Raw genomic sequence first — 16,662 nt, forward strand, 5'->3', positions numbered from 1 at the left:
TCATGTGTGTCATTCGCTGTCACTGTAAAAGGCACATCTGTAATTTTTTTTATTGAATATTATTTATCGTCTGTAATTGTGCGATGGTACGATCAGGTTTTAAGACGTATATTTTTGCGCTAGTAAAGTAAAAATAATATAAAATAAAATTAGGAAGTACTATGGTATTGTTTAAGCAGGGGTTTTCTAACTGGGGTCCATCTGAGAACCCCATGGGGCCAAAACGGTATAGGGGGTCTGTGGAAATGTTTATTGAAAAACAGTGTAAAAACGTTAATAAATAAATAATTTAAAATAGAAGAAAAAATAAACAGACAAAATATTTAAAATATAGATTACAATAGACTAAAAAAATATTTAAAATAAACATTTTAAAAATAAACTTACATAAAACATTGAGTAAAACAAGGAATAAAATTAGATTAAAATAAATGACTAAGTTATAAATTAATAAATGAATCTACCAGTACAGTGATATGAGTAGAAAATGTAACAATGAACTTAATCATCACATTTCCAAATAATATTTAGACTGATTTATGATATTATTTTTTCACAGTAAAATGAAATAAACTTTTTTTTTTCTTTTTGTATGTAGGCCAAATGAAACAACACAATTTAACGGATTTTTCTATGTATTTTATATATGCACTATTGGTAACAGGAATTATATAAATTATATATTTATAGAAATAGATCATATTTTTTGATGAGAGACCTTTGCCTTGAAAACACTAACTTTTCCAATAGAAATGTTTATTTAACATATTTGGACATTGATGTATATGGTTGATAATTAATACAGAAGCGTAATTGTAAAGAATGCATCCTCCTTTTACAATACACAGACAACCTGAAAGAAAATGACAGTCAATGTATGTGCATCAAGTCACAGAAATGACAGTTCACTCTCGTCTCCATCAGAACTGTTTGCCTCCGCTTGTTTGGGATGTGAGCTGCCCGCTGAACTCAACGCGCTTGTCGAAGTCCTCTTCACTGATCTTTCCTTTCTTGAGTTTCTTCAGCAGACGCGTGTCATTTAAAAGCTCGTTTAAATCTTTGTCATCAACATCTGATTCCTGTGACCACACAAAGAGAGCATTGAGACTTTATAGAATAAGCCATTCGCTACATTTACAGCTTTCTATTGTTATACATGTACTTTCTATATTTAGCAAAAATATGTAATATGTATAAAAACAGGGAGCTTTGGGATTATAAAAGGAATAGTTTACCCAAAACGATTCTGAAAATTTCTCACCCTCAGACCATCCAAGATATAGCTGAGTTTGTTTCTTCATCAGAACAAATTTGGAGAAATGTATCATTCCATCACTTGCTCACCAATGGGTGCTCTGCAGTGAATGGGTGCCGTCAGACTGAGAGTCCAAACAGCTGATAAAAACATCACAATAATCTACACCACTCCAGTACATGTTTGTAAAAAACACATCCTCCATTAAAGCATTTTTAACTTCAAACCGTTTCTGGCCAAAAGACCTCGATCCATAATATTGCTTCTTACTGTAAAAAAGTCATCTTGTCTGAATCAGGAGAGAAATATGCACAGATCACGAACTGTTAACAAGCCAAAGCAGTTCTAAACAATATGTGTGGGGATTTTGATGTGAGAGGACAACAGGAGATGGAGGAAGCATTATTATGGACTCATATTTAGGCCAGAAGTGACAGTTTAAAGTTAAATCCGTCTTTGTTTCTTACAAACATACAGCTTTTCACTTCACAAGACATTAACTGATGGACTGGAGTGGTGTGGATTATTGTGATGTTTTTATCGTCTGTTTGGACTCTCATTCTGACGGCACCCATTCACTGCAGAGCATCCATTGGTGAGCAAGTGATGTAACGCTTACATATCGCCAAATCATGATGGAGAAACAAACTCATCTTCATCTTGGATGGTTTGAGACTGAGAACATTTTCAGCAAATGTTCAACTATTTCTTTAACACAAACAAATGAGTAACATACCTCATTCAGTTTTCTTTTGGCAGCTTTCTTTTTCTTTTTATCATTCTTGTTCTTCTGCTTCGACCAGGATTTGTTCTTGATGAAGTTCTTCTTCAATGGCATCTTTTTTTCTTTCAGCTCCGCCAGCCTTTTTTTTCTCTGTTTTTCCCTGTTTTTGTCTTTAAAGCGGATGGTGTCTGTGTCGATGGCCTCCTGTTTGAAGTCCGGGAAGGTCTTTCCTTTCAGCTCAGGCATTTTGGGCAAACGGAGGAGAGCAAAGCCATGGGCCAGAGCAGCAAAATCCAGGTCTAGACAAGTTGCATGTCATTTTAAATCAGGTGAATTATCTTGGTTAAGTATCTTATGAAAGGTTTAAAGCAGTGTCACTCACCTTTAATGCGAAATATCAGACTACACTCGTGTTTGGCGTACGCCTGCACAAATGACACAAAGGCTTTCATGCCCTTCTCAAACATCGCCCTGTCACCTAAAGCCATCGCCTTCAGTTTAGGCAGAACATCAACCACGTCTTTCACTGGAGGATACGTCTGAAGAGGACACTGTGGGAAAACACAAGTGCAAACACTACTTTACCACCTTAAACTCAAACATATAGAATACAAAATATTGAGAATGCATTAATATTAGGCACTTAAATGCATGTCTAATGCATGACCGTGAGCTTAAAGCCTAATTTTGTACCCTATTTATAAAAGCTAGACACTCCATCTGATATTTTATAAATTAAATGAAGTTTCTCTCTCACTTACCTTTTGATTAATGGACAAGAAATTTACATACGACTCTTCCATTGGCAGAAGAAAGACGAGTGCGTTGCCCTGGTTTCCGATTCGTGCAGTTCGTCCACACCGATGCACAAAGGAACTAATGGAAGGAGTATTAAATTTGATGAGAAAAATGAGAAATATATGCACAAAGCATGCAAATAGTATGTCACCTTTAAACAGTTTCATTTCAGAGTTTTTCTTTATACACATAGTATTTATTCATATTTTAATTAGCTTTAATTTTTTTTATTTCCATTGTAACTTTAGTAATTTTATGTGCTTTTCTTTAGTATTTCTATATAACTTTATTTTTATTTCAGTGTAAATCTTTTAACAAATATTATTTTTTTTTATTTGAGCTTTATATAAATTACTGAAAATTATTTTTAATAGCTTTAGTTAACATAACAACAATATGCATTGATTAAAGTGTTGTTACCTAGAAAATGCTTTGCTATGTAAACCAATTGAGAATTTTTGACATTTAATGTTACAGATTTAAATAAAATCAGTGCAAGACATTAGGCATTTTGTAATTATGTTTAAGAGCAGATTTAAAATAAACTAGAATTTATTTTAATACATTTTTATATTTCCTCTATCTATATGTTGTCAGGGTGAGAGTGACCTTAAAATATATATATATTTTTTTAATTATGTGCAATTATGTATGTATATTATATTAGTAATGAAGGGTTGGTGGAGTGTTTTTTGTTGTTGTTGTTGTTAAGAAAAGCCTTTTTAGGTTCCTGTGAATTAGCATATAAAGTCGTGACGTATTGTCAAGTATGGTGACCCATACTCGAAATTGGTGCTCTGCGTTTAACCCATCCAAGTGCACACACACAGCAGTGAGTAGTGAACAAAATGCACGCACACACACACACACACACACACACACACACACACACACACACACACACACACACACACACACACACACACACACACACACACACACACACACACACACACACACACACACACACACACACCCCCGGAGCAGTGGGCAGCCATGCTGCGGCGCCCGGGGAGCAATTGGGGGTTCGGTGCCTTGCTCAAGGGCACCTCAGTCGTGGTATTGAGGGTGGAGAGAGCGCTGGACATTCCCTCCCCCCACCTACAATTCCTGCCGGCCGGGGGCTCGAACTCGCAACCTTTCGATTACGAGTCCGACTCTCTAACCATTAGGCCACGACTTCCCCAAATATAGATATACTATACTCTGTATATACTTTCTATGTACAATGCGCATTTTATCAGCTTTTTTTGGCTGGAATCATGTTTTGTGTACTGTCTCTATCTAAATGAACCAATAAATAAATGATGTTTAATATTTAATGTTAGGGGTTTGTTCAATTCATTAGGTATGAGCAATATAGCGGTGCATGACAAACCACTAACTGGATGTCAGCTGACTTTACAAGCACTAATCAAAGCATAAAATAAATCATGTAATAAACTATTCCAAGCGTTTGTGAATGTAATAAAGACTCAAAAGTACATACTTTTGAGCTCAAGCGTGTTCATGTATATCCTGGTTACCTTGCACTGCTTGGTGGGTCGTACTGAAGCACCCAGTTCACTTCTGGAATGTCGATGCCTCTGGCCATGACATCTGTGCACACGAGAATCCCACTGCACAAATACATAATGCATTTATTCTTGGTCTTTAACTTCCTCGCTGTAAACAGCTAGAAAGGCATCACACTACATTACCTCTTCAGCGCCCGGAAATCTGCAAAGATCTTGTTTCGTTTATGCTTCATCTTCCCGTGGATGCAGTGGATGCTGACATTCTTGATCAAGACTTCCAGGGCTTTACCGAAGTACTCCACACAGGCACAGGTGCTGTGGATACAGAGAAGGGAAGGGGAAAGTGAAGTGGTATGTGGCCAAGTATGGTGACCCATACTCGGAATTTGTGCTCTGCATTTAACCCATCCAAGTGTACACAGTAGTGAACATACACCCGGAGCAGTGAGCAGCCAGTGCTGCGGCGCCCAGGGAGCAGTTGGGGGTTCGGTTTGCTCAAGGGTCTCACCTCAGTCGTGGTATTGAGGGTGGAGAGAGTGTTGGTTATTCACTCCCCCACCTACAATCCCTGCCGGACCCGAGACTCAAACCCACGACCTTCGGGTAACAAGTCCAACTCTCTATCCATTAGGCCACGACTGACAGAATATGATGTTAAGATGGCTGAACAATATTAGTTACATTACATTAAGTGTGTGTGAAAAGATTTACACTGCTGACCAAAAATGTGAAATAATTACATTTAAAGTAAAGTCGTAAAGTCGTGACGTATTGTCAAGTATGGTGACCCATACTCGAAATTGGTGCTCTGCGTTTAACCCATCCAATTGCACACACACAGCAGTGAGTAGTGAACAAATGCACACACACACACACACACACACCCGGAGCAGTGGGCAGCCATTTATGCTGCGGCGCCCGGGGAGCAGTTTGGGGTTCGGTGCCTTGCTCAAGGGCACCTCAGTCGTGGTATTGAGGGTGGAGAGAGCGCTGGACATTCACTCCCCCCACCTACAATCCCTGCCGGCCGGAGACTCGAACCCGCAACCTTTGGATTACGAGTCCAATTCTCTAACCATTAGGCCACGACTTCCCCGTGGAAAATTGTTTAAACACAATTTAAACTAAAAATTTAATTATTTTTCAAATGTTTTTGTAAGAAGTCTGTATTACTCACCAAGGCTGCTTTTATTTGATAGCGTAAATACATAATTATATGAGTATCTGATACATTAATATTGTGAAATATTATTACAGTTGACAATAGCTGTTTTCTATTTGAATACATGTTAAAATGTAATTTATTCTGGTGATCAAAGCTAAATTTTCAACATCATTACTCCAGTCTTCAGTGTCACATGATCCTTCAGAAATCATTCTCATATGCTGATTTAGTGCTCTGGAGTAATGGTGCTGAAAATTCATCTTTGATCACAAGAATAAATTACATTTTACTATACATTTTTAAATATAAAACAGCTATTTTAAATTGTAATTATATTTCAAAATATTAATATCTTTACTGTATTTTGATCAAATAAATGCAGCCTTGGTGAGCAGAAGAGATGAGTTTTCAAAAACATTAAAAAGAATATTAATGATTCCAAACTTAATGTATGTGGCAATCAGTCTAACAAACCTGAAGAACACAAGCTGCTTCTCGTGTTTGTGCTGCCTGAGAAACGCCACTAAAGAGTTGAGCTTCTCCTCTGCTCGACATATCTGCACAAAATAAAGCAAATGTTAAGATAAATAATTGGGAATTAATTCAGACAAGTATGGCCAACCCAATTTGTTTAAAATGAGAAAGGAATGTGAATTAAAAGTATGAACGCAGCCAATACTTATTTCATGTCATAATTAACAGAGCAGTTACAATTTCTGAAATGCCCCATGAAAATGCATGCATGTGCATGAGTGAATGAGTCCCTGCTGGTTACAGACGGCTCTAGATGACTCACTGTGTAATAATTGCAGAGTCTGGCTGGTGTTTTCTGCACGCTTGAGGCTGCCACACCTTTCTCCTTCACTGTGATTCGCACAGGGTTGCGCAGACCAGCCCTCACTAACTTCTCCAGCTCTTGCGTCTGTGTGGCAGAGAAAAGCCCTGTGCGCCGCTGCTTGGGTAAATAACCCAGAATAGTGTTTAAACTGCAAAGGCGAAGAACAAAATCTGCATTAGCTCCACAATCAACTGTTATTCTCATCTTTGGAGTCACACTTGTTATCCTGGTGGTCCTCTGCAGTGAATGGGTGCCGTCAGAATGAGAGTCCAAACAGCTGATAAAAACAACACAATAATCCACATCACTCCAGTCCATCAGTTAACATCTTGTGAAGTGAAAAGCAGCATGTTTCTAAGAAACAAATCCATCAAGACATTTGAACTTCATCCATAATATCGCATAGTAATTTACATTGAAAAGTCATCTTATCTGATTCAGGAGAGAAATCTACACAGATAAAGCACTGTTAACAAGCCAAAACAGTTCTAAACAAATGTGTGGGTGAGTTTTAATGTGAGAGGAGAACAGAGGATGCTTTTTCTTTTTTTACTGGAGAAAGAAATATTATGGATTATAGACTGGATATTTTAGCAGGAAGCAAAGTAAAAACGCCTTAATGATGGATTTGTTTCTTACAAACACACAGCTTTCACCTGACGTTAATTGATGGACTGGAGTGGTGTGGATTATTGTGATGTTTTTATCAGCTGTTTGGCGTCTCATTCTGACGGCACCCATTCACTGCAGAGCATCCATTGGTGAGCAAGTGACGGAATGCTAAATTTCCCCAAATCTGTTCAGATGAAAAAACAAACTAATCTACATTTATTTTTATTAAATTAAACAAATATAAAAAACACATTTTTATAATATTTTTCAATCAATGCAGTATTTAAATTAAAAAACAGAACAAATGTATTTGAAATCCAGTGAATGGAGGTAGATTAGTACTATCTATAGTTATTGTAATACCATGGAATAACTACTAGATGCCAATATACAGAGAGACAAAGTTATTTTGTGAGTGCGTGTGCTAAAAATACAGCATCTTATTAAAACACCCAATGCATATTATAACAAAAGTGACACAGACTCAAGAGAAAGTGTGGTTAAGCTGCCAAGCAATGTAAAATTAAATGCATGTAATGTATTGCCATTGGCAGTTTTTTTTTACAGACTGATGATTTGAGATCATTACCTGGCTTCAAAGCCCATGTCCAGTAATCTGTCTGCCTCATCCAGGACAAGAACATCCAGAGACTTCACAGCGGTGGCCAAATCAAGCCCATCGGCCTTCCTCCTGAACATGTCCTCCAATCGCCCAGGGGTTGCAATTAAGATATTGGCTCTACAAATCACACATAACATTGTATTTGCTTATTTTATTCCAGATTTAGCTTTAGAAAAGAGCAGTCCATACACTCACCCCTGAGTCTTAAACTTCTCTACATCCTCAATAGGGTTGCTTCCACCAATTAAAAGAATCTGTCTAAAAACAGACACACATTGTTAGATTTACAAGCTAAGGCCATCAGACGGAGTAGTGTTTTATTCTCACCTAAACTGAGGAAACCCTTGCAGAAATCGTCCCATCACCTCGCTGATCTGCAGTGCCAGCTCACGGGTGGGTGTTATGATCAATGCACCGACCTGATAATACATCACAATAGAAATCAAAATGAATGACATGGATGCAACGCAAGCATCTGATGAATAAGAACATCATCTTATACAGACCTGCATCTTTTTTAACTTCTCTTCTCGCTTTAGGAGAATTTCTAATGCAGGAATCACAAATGCCAAGGTTTTCCCGCTGCCGGTCACCTGGAATCGCATGAAATATTCTGATATACACTTACAAAAGTTCAGAGTGATTAAATGTTTTTGAAGTCTTAAGTCTTAATAACTTAATGACTTTCTTTAATACAGCTTTTTGCTCACCAAATCTGCATTAATTTAATCAAAAATAAAGTAATATTTTAAAAATTGTTACTTCTGAAAACCAAAGTAATAAAAGTTTTCCGTTTGAATATGTTTTAAGCATTTTTAGCATCTCGTTACTCGTCTTCAGTGTCACATGATCAGTCAGGAATCATTCTAATATCCTGATTTGCTGCTCAATTATTAATAATGGTTCTTTTTATTATCAATATTAAAAACTGCAGCTTAATATTTTTGTGTAAACTGTGATGCATTTTTTTGCATGATGAACTTATTTAACAACAGCATTTATTGTAAATCTATTTTTGTAACATTATAAATATATCTTTACTGTCATTTTGTATCAATTTAACACCTCCTTACTGAATAAAAGTATTAGTTTATCATCTTGACCCCAAACTTTTAACAGGTTGTGTATTACGGTTTTGACAAATATGAAGCAGCAAAAACTGTTTGCAACATTAATAATAACCAGAAATGTTTCTTGAGCTGCAAATCAATATATTAGAATGATTTCTGAAGGATCATGTGACACTGAAGTAATGATGAATAAAATCTAATTCTAAATTTACTCTTAATTGAAAAGCTATTTTAAATTATAATAATATTTCACTGGTTTTAAGATCAAATTAATGCAGCTTTGAGGAGCATAAGGCTCTTCTTCCGTAAACATGAAAACAAATATGAAATATTATCAGACACATTATGATAAAAATAAACATAATAGTCACCGCTTCAGCAGCCACGTCTTTATTACTCATAAAAAGAGGGATGCAGGCAGACTGAAATCGAGAAAAAATGAATTAATACAATGTAAATAATACGATAAGAAACATGCGAGTGAACGTTTATACCTGAACAGGAGTCGTATAAGTAAATTTCAGCTCCCTAAGAGTCTGTAATATGCTGTCATGCAATTTCACGGGCAAACTCTCCCATTTTCCATCGGTAACGTTTTCCATCGTTTATGAAATTAGATGAATCTGATCCATAAAAGTTTACACATGAGGAGATGATGTGTGCTACACGCAATACTCTCCGAACGGGAAACAAGCGACTGATACAAACGTTCCGCATCACCTCTGTAGGACTCCGGTCTTCCTCCAGGGAGCGTTTAGTGAGAGCTCAGAAAAATCATTCAAAACTCAGAATATGTGTCTTATCTTTTGTGTCTGACCTACAAATGGAACACCGCCGCAGACTACGATTGGTCCATCCACATCAGCGCTGAGAAAAGTAACAGCTACCACGTGCCAACATTCTACATAATATTCCCGCAGCGGCTTCAACAGTAATTTATATATGAATAAATTATAGTAACAACAAACACATTGCAGTAAGACATAATTTTTCTGCGAGTTTGCATGTTGTGCATCCAAATCTACACGGACGATAAAAAGGAGACATTTTAAGAACATGTTTCATGTTTATTAAATCAAATCCATATTTGACATATTCATTGAACTTCTGAGGTTTACAGTTTTATCATCAGTTCACCAGTAGTCTTAGCCAAATTATTTAGCATTTTCTTTAATGTAAGAGTTGGTTTAGACAACAAAAATGGTACAAAACTACATAAAGTACTTCCTGTGTGAAGAGACTGGAGATCGAGAAAGAAAATAAATTGGGCCTACCCTGCCTATACATTTAAAAAAAAACACACCAGAAGTAACTAAGCAGTTATTTAACCGCTTCAACAGCATCAGGTTTAAATATGTGCCATGGAGATTGTTGTTGGCATAACTAAATGTGATAACGAGCAGTGAAAATGACATGAAATGTGCTCGCAGTGACATTTCCTGACACTTATATCAGCGACCGCCAACTTCCCATTCGCTCACAATATTGTACATGTAATGGTTTAATTACATCATGCTATTTCCATACAATCCTAAACCATGTTCTTGTACTGAGGCAACACCACATCACCTGTACTTCATTCTCATATAGATGACTGTTCAAAATCAAGTCGGGCTAAAATAAACTCAATGAATTAACAATTCAAAATCGCACCCTTTACCAAAACAAACAATGAAGAGAACTACAACTGGGGCAAATAAAACCAAAACACAGACTGGTGGACTAGCGAACAACCAAGTTCTTCCCATCTCTGTTGAACTGGACATCCAATTCATAGAACTGGTAAATCTTGGACTCGATGTGTTTGTTGTGGAACACAGACAGGATTTTATACGACTCTCCGCACTTCAAAGAATCTCTTCAGGTAGTAAATCTGTCCGAGGGTCATGGCCACCAGCACCAGAGCCTCAAAGAAGGACCACAGCACCACCCTGCTGTTCGTGTTGTCATTGACTAGAGGACAGAGACAAAATTACACAGCAAGTTTAATATACAGAAGTTTAAACAGATCAATAAACAAATAAAATAGTTATAATAATAAAAAAAATTATAAATTCAATAAATAATTCCAAAGTCCATTTAGACATACAAGTGTATTCAATAAACAAACAAATGAATGAATGGCAATTTTAACAAGTATATTTTTTGCTGGGCTCACATGTCAAAATAAAAAAGGAATATTTATAAGAACAAAGAAAAAGAAATATTTGCGTAATGCCGGCCAAATGTTCACGCAAAGAAAGAAGGCATGGTTTCAGTAGAGTTGATGCAGCCATGTCAGGGAGACACCGTGTGTTTCTAGACGGAAGTAAAAGCACTTTATTTGGCCTTCCGAAAGTAGATGCAATTAGGAATCATTGGTTAAGATTTGTTTACAACACAGCAGCACAACCCAAATGTTCGAATTTGTGCAACGCATTTTATGGATGACAGTTTAGTGAACCTAGTAGAGTACATGGCTGGCTTTGCACGAAGGCTATTTCTTAAAAAAAAAAGTCAATACCGACTTTGCTATGACAATCTAGCGCTTCTGAATCAGTGACTGTAAGTATGTTTTGTTATTAGTTCAAGTATTTGCCATTGACTGTTCAAATGCAGATTTTTGCATGAAACGCGTTGTGTGAGGGGAACAGAGTCACGGGTGTACAGCCCGTCAGAAATAGTCTTAACCGTGGCTTGTGTTCTGCAAATACATACGAGCATCACTGTCTGTCATGCGACTGCTTGAACTGATCGCGATTATGGAAGGGGGCGTTACATTTCCGTGCTTGTGGTGTTCGGCCAATCACAATGCACTGGGTCAGTTGGCCAATCAGAGCAGACTGCACTTGTTGGAAGGCGGGGCTTTGTAGAAAACGACGCGTTTGAGAGAGGCGGGGCATAGAAAAACTACAATATTGTACAGTATTTGAAAAATAATGTGTTTTTTGAACATTAAAGCATGTCAACATTGTTACACCAAATACACAAAATAATGATCTTTAAAATAGCATCATGAGACCCCTTTAAAAGGCCATTAAAACATGCATAATATTATATTATATATTTATACATGTTCATCAAAATTAAAATAATAATAATTCTAACACTAAATAAAACATGCATATAGCTGGGTTCATGTCAGGTCAAAATTACAATAATAATAATAATTTAAAGGGCATTTAAACCCTGCGAAATAATGAATGCTTAAAAACAACAACTGTGATCACGTGATTAGTGAGGATGTCTTACTTGCACGGTGTATTCTCTCTCGGACTTCCATGTATTCCTGCTCATGTTTGACCGCCGTCATGGCAACCGCCAGCTCGTTGATCATCTCCTCCAGCTTATTCTGATGAGCTGGAAATAAATTAATAGCAATTTACTCGTGATGACTATCAACTTGCAAGCAGCATGCAAATAATGCCTCCAATTTTTACAAACGATAGTATAAAAGTTTGGTACCAACTGTGAACAGAACACATGTACACATGCAAGAGTTTACAGGTCATAAACAGCTGTTACATTAATAAAAACCCTTATGTATAGAGCATAAATGATAAATACTAGAATGGCCTACAGTTAAAAATGCAAAACAGGCAATGAGAACTTCAAATAAACCTCTTCTATGATAACACAACCATTCATATTATATCTGTAAAACAAAACCCACACCGTACTCTCTTTAGGGTTCATCAGCAGTTTTATGAGCTCAGTCAGTGAGTGAAACATTCATCTCATTGGTCACACCGTCTTTATACACACAGGTGCGAATGTAAGTGCAGATGCTGTTAGATTTAAGCTTAAAACTCAACAGATGCTAAAATTATCTACTGTACAGTCTATTCCTACCATCCCAGCTGTCTCCACCTCCTGAATAGGGAAGAAAGCCACATTAGAAGCAAAAAAAAAAAACATGTTAAGTCATAATTTCAGGACTGTATCCCCCGGTTTCACAGACGAGGCTTAGGCTAGTCCCAGACTAAAATGCATGTTTGAGCTGTCTCAACTGGAAATATCTTGCTCTGACATTTTAAAATATGTCAGTGTCATTGTTCTGTGTCAAGATGCACACCTGTAATGTTTTCTTCTAAGGCATTTTTGTAAAAGTTGCTTAAATATCTTAATTCAACTAAGGCTTAGTCCTGGCTTAAGCTAAGCCCCGTTTGTGAAACCGGGCCTAAAAGTACTAAAAAAAACTAATTAAATATTTAAAAAAACAGAGAGTCATTTTAGAATTGCGATACAATTATAGCTTCCAATTATTTTGATGTATTATATATAAAAAAATAAAATAAATAAAAAATAAAAAATGAATGTCTATATAGTTTGTTCAGTTTCATGATGGCTTTAGCTACTGATGAGCTGGAAATAACTTAAAATGTACTGAATGATTATATCACTGCAAATGTTTCTGCATATTCAGCATGCAAATGCCACAACACCAATTTAATTACTTTTAATACTCTTCACTTATTAATTATTTTTTATATTTAAATTTAAAGTTTTAGTAATTGTTAAATTATTTTTTACTCCTTTTTGTTTTTATAAATATCTATATAATTTATTTTTTATTTTAGTTATTTTAGTTTGTCATATTACACTAAATAAAAAATAGAAATAAATAGCTAAAAGGAAAAGTTTTGATATTTGAGATTAAGTTACTTATTTTTTTTTAAGTCAACTATAATAACCCTAATAGAGGCCTATAGAAATACATTAAGGCAACTGAAATATTATAGAACTGGGCAGAAAACCTGATATTCATTATAGAAATTTCCACAAATATTTTATTTTCAATTACTTTTCCAGTTGCCTGAAAGCTCTCAGGTTTTTCATGACCGTGAGAACTCTGCCATACGGAGCAAAAGAAACAACCTTCCCAGAAACCCCTGCATCAGTTCATGCGCTCACCCTCTGTCTCCATATCCTGTCCTTTGGGTGCCTCGCCGATGTCGATGGTGAACATCACAATCTTAGGGGTCATGGTGGACATCTTGTTGCTGAAGCAGAACTTGTAGGTTCCGTCCATATGGGCGGCTACAGAATACTTGCCACTGGACTCACGGTCTCCTTTATAGATCTGCTTCCCGTCCGGACCTGTTATCTGTTCAGGACAAACAATACATGAGGTATTGACAGGTGCTCACAACTTCACAAAAAACTCCCAAATAAACACTATTAATAGTTAATATCCATGTGTGTGTGTGCATATACAGTGGTGGCCAAAATTAATGTTTTTAAATATCAGTTTCCATTTCCAAACATTGATTTTGCCATTAATTGTAATAATCCTGTAAGATTTTTGTCTGACAACAGCCAGTGCTCCACACAGAGACCTGATCTGATCATCATCCAGTCTGTCTGGCATGACATGAAGAAACAAACTGAGACAGAATAAATCCAGAAGAACTGTGGCAATGTCTCCAAGATGCTTCAAGAAACCTACCTGCAAAGATTCCTGAGAAACTATCCACAGAGGGCAAAAGCTGCTTTAAACACAAAGGATGCTCACACCCAATGTTGATTTAATTTAGTTAACAGAAGTTCATTGATAAAGAAAATCTATTTATGACAGCATCCTCATTTTACACAAGTGCCTAAAACTTTTAACAGTACTGTAGCTTTCTTGAAGCGTCTTGGAGACGTTGCCACAGTTCTTCTGGATTTATTCTGTCTCAGTTTGTTTCTTCATGTCATGCCAGAGAGACTGGATGATGATCAGATCTCTGTGTGGAGCACTGGCTGTTGTCAGACAATAATCTTACAGGATTATTACAATTAATGGCAAAATCAATGTTTGGAAAAGGAAACTGAGATTTCCTACTGACACACTACAGCAAAAGATACAAATAACTGACATAAAACCTTTTTTTAGCTGCTGAAAATACATTTTGGCCACCACTGAATACATGGCTCTTTAAGAATATCTAAAGTACAAAGCAAACTTTTGGATTACCAGAACCAAAAAAATCATGGTAATACCACATTACTTGTGTTTAAGCAAAGTAAGAGTACTCTAACTTTCACCTTAACCCTTCTAAACGTTATCAATACACACAATGCCTTTCATTAAGACTGTACTTAATCTAGTATGTAAGCATTAATAATCACTAACAGCCAGGAATTCACTTCCGGCTTCATCCACCATCTGGAGCGAGCAGACATAAGACACCTGCAAACGTCCTACAGCGCCTGTTTATGGGTTATTGTTTATTATTAATGGCATTTATTAATGCAATAAGTGTATTTTGATGCCCACCTCCACGTCGATGTCCAGAAATCCTCCCTCGGCGACCTCAAACATCAGGCCCATTTTGGTGCCCGAGTTCACGAGCTCATGGAAACACTCCTCCGCGTGAGCGTCGATGCTCACAAAATAGCCATTGGCCGTGTAAGACAGCGCGCTGAGGAGCACGACGAGTTCCGAGAGCGTAAACATGTTTGGTGCGCTGTATTAATGGAGGATAAAACCCATAAAAGAGACTTTACGCCGCTCTGGACCGATAAAGGCGGAGACTGGCAAGCGCTAGCTGCGCTACTGATGATGCCACGTCAAGATTTAGACGAGTCGCCTAAAGGGACAAAAAGGCCACAACGCCGGACGTAGTTCGCGTTTGCAAAAAACGAGCGGAGCACCTCTAAAACAGACGATACAGACATTGACTTGAATTGTGTATTTGTAAGTACACAAATTATTTATTTTATTATATTTATACAAATTATTTCGGAGCGATTTGGCTTTTTTTGTTAAAAAGAAACACTAAACTAAATGCAGCTTAGAGGAAAAGTTCATTTTTCTTTGATAATGGTGGTTAAAATGTATTTGTTTATTTAAATTAAATGTAATATATTAATTTAATATTATTACAAATATAGCCTACGCATTATATAGAGAGAATTGTTTATCCACAAAGGTAAAAAATTGAAATATTCCTTATTTTACAAGAAATAGCAAAACAAAAAGACTGTAAATTATTGCAAAAGCCTTAAATCTATCCTTTAATTGATTCATAAACCATATTTGTATATTTTCTTTCTTTTTGTTCTCTTCTGTTAATATTATTGCAGTATGTTTATCTCAATATTTGTTGTTGTTTTTATGGTTGCATGTTCAAAATGTTGCAATAACAAATGAGATATGCTTTAGTGATATGTTTAAACATAACTTTTGTTATATGTATTCTGTTATATTCACTATACAGATCGTTTTATGGTCGCACATTAATACTAATAGACACTTGTGCATTTAGATTTTTATCCTTAGGCTTTTTTATGGCTTTTTAGGTTTGCCGGCTACAGTATTATGAGCTAGAGGTTTCCAACCCTCTCTCTAAATTTCCAATGAGAATAACTGTAGGGAGACTTTAAAGCTCTTTTGCTGACAGCTAGTGTTGCAAGGGGGTGGAAAATTTCCAGTAAATTTCTAAAACTTTCTGAAAGTTTCCAAAAAAGTTTCAAAACATTCTGGAAATTTACCAGAAATCTTCCACCGCTTTGCAAACCTAGTTGTCAGCAAAAGAGCTTTAAAGTCTCCCTACTGTTATGATTACAATGTTAGATTAAATTAAGACAGCTATAAAGTATTTTACTGTTTTTTTACTGTTTTACTGTTTTTTTAATTTTTTTTATTTTACAGTAAAATGTTCTAATTTTTATTTGTAGTCATTTTTATTTTCTAGTCATATTGATATTTAATCATATAAGGCAAATTTTGCATCCCTACAAACAAGCACAGCAAACTTACAGGTTATTTTAGAGTTATAATAAGATATAGTTTTCACTATTATTTTGAATGTTTTTATAATTCCCATTTTAATTTTAGTTAAAGTTTTAGTAATTTGTTGTGCATTTTGTTATTACTATTAGTCTTTTTTTAATGCCTAGTTTTATTTTAGTTTTAGATATTTTAGTTCGTTAACTTATTAAATTAAAATAGAAATGTTGCTTTGGCAACTAGCTAAAATAAAATAAGTTTAAATGTTTTATATTTAATTTTATTTAACTCATGACATTTTTTATTGTTTTAGTTTATTTTAAAATCTGAATAATAAATAAATAACTACAAAATATAATAGCCTA

The 16,662-nt window shown here is 35.8% G+C and overlaps 2 protein-coding genes across 2 annotated transcripts; both read right to left on the reverse strand.

Annotated features, from left to right (window-relative positions):
- Positions 1-620: 620 nt before the first annotated feature.
- Positions 621-9,437, reverse strand: ddx55 (DEAD (Asp-Glu-Ala-Asp) box polypeptide 55). Its single transcript, XM_079408658.1, has 14 exons — positions 9,096-9,437; positions 8,973-9,023; positions 8,038-8,124; positions 7,859-7,950; positions 7,727-7,789; positions 7,499-7,648; positions 6,256-6,445; positions 5,934-6,016; positions 4,478-4,609; positions 4,304-4,396; positions 2,741-2,855; positions 2,362-2,530; positions 1,992-2,278; positions 621-1,079 (listed from the first exon to the last, which is right to left on the reverse strand). The coding sequence occupies exons 1-14, from the start codon at positions 9,201-9,203 to the stop codon at positions 921-923; spliced, it is 1,779 nt and encodes a 592-aa protein (XP_079264784.1). The 5' UTR covers positions 9,204-9,437; the 3' UTR covers positions 621-920.
- A 206-nt stretch (positions 9,438-9,643) lies between these two features.
- LOC306864064 (transmembrane emp24 domain-containing protein 2-like) lies at positions 9,644-15,176 on the reverse strand. Its single transcript, XM_079407766.1, has 4 exons — positions 14,843-15,176; positions 13,495-13,687; positions 11,833-11,940; positions 9,644-10,554 (listed from the first exon to the last, which is right to left on the reverse strand). Exons 1-4 carry the CDS (start codon positions 15,020-15,022, stop codon positions 10,430-10,432), a joined length of 606 nt encoding a protein of 201 aa, XP_079263892.1. The 5' UTR covers positions 15,023-15,176; the 3' UTR covers positions 9,644-10,429.
- Positions 15,177-16,662: the final 1,486 nt, after the last annotated feature.

Source organism: Barbus barbus (genome assembly GCF_936440315.1).
Source record: "Barbus barbus genome assembly, chromosome: 45".
Taxonomy (NCBI): domain Eukaryota; kingdom Metazoa; phylum Chordata; class Actinopteri; order Cypriniformes; family Cyprinidae; genus Barbus; species Barbus barbus.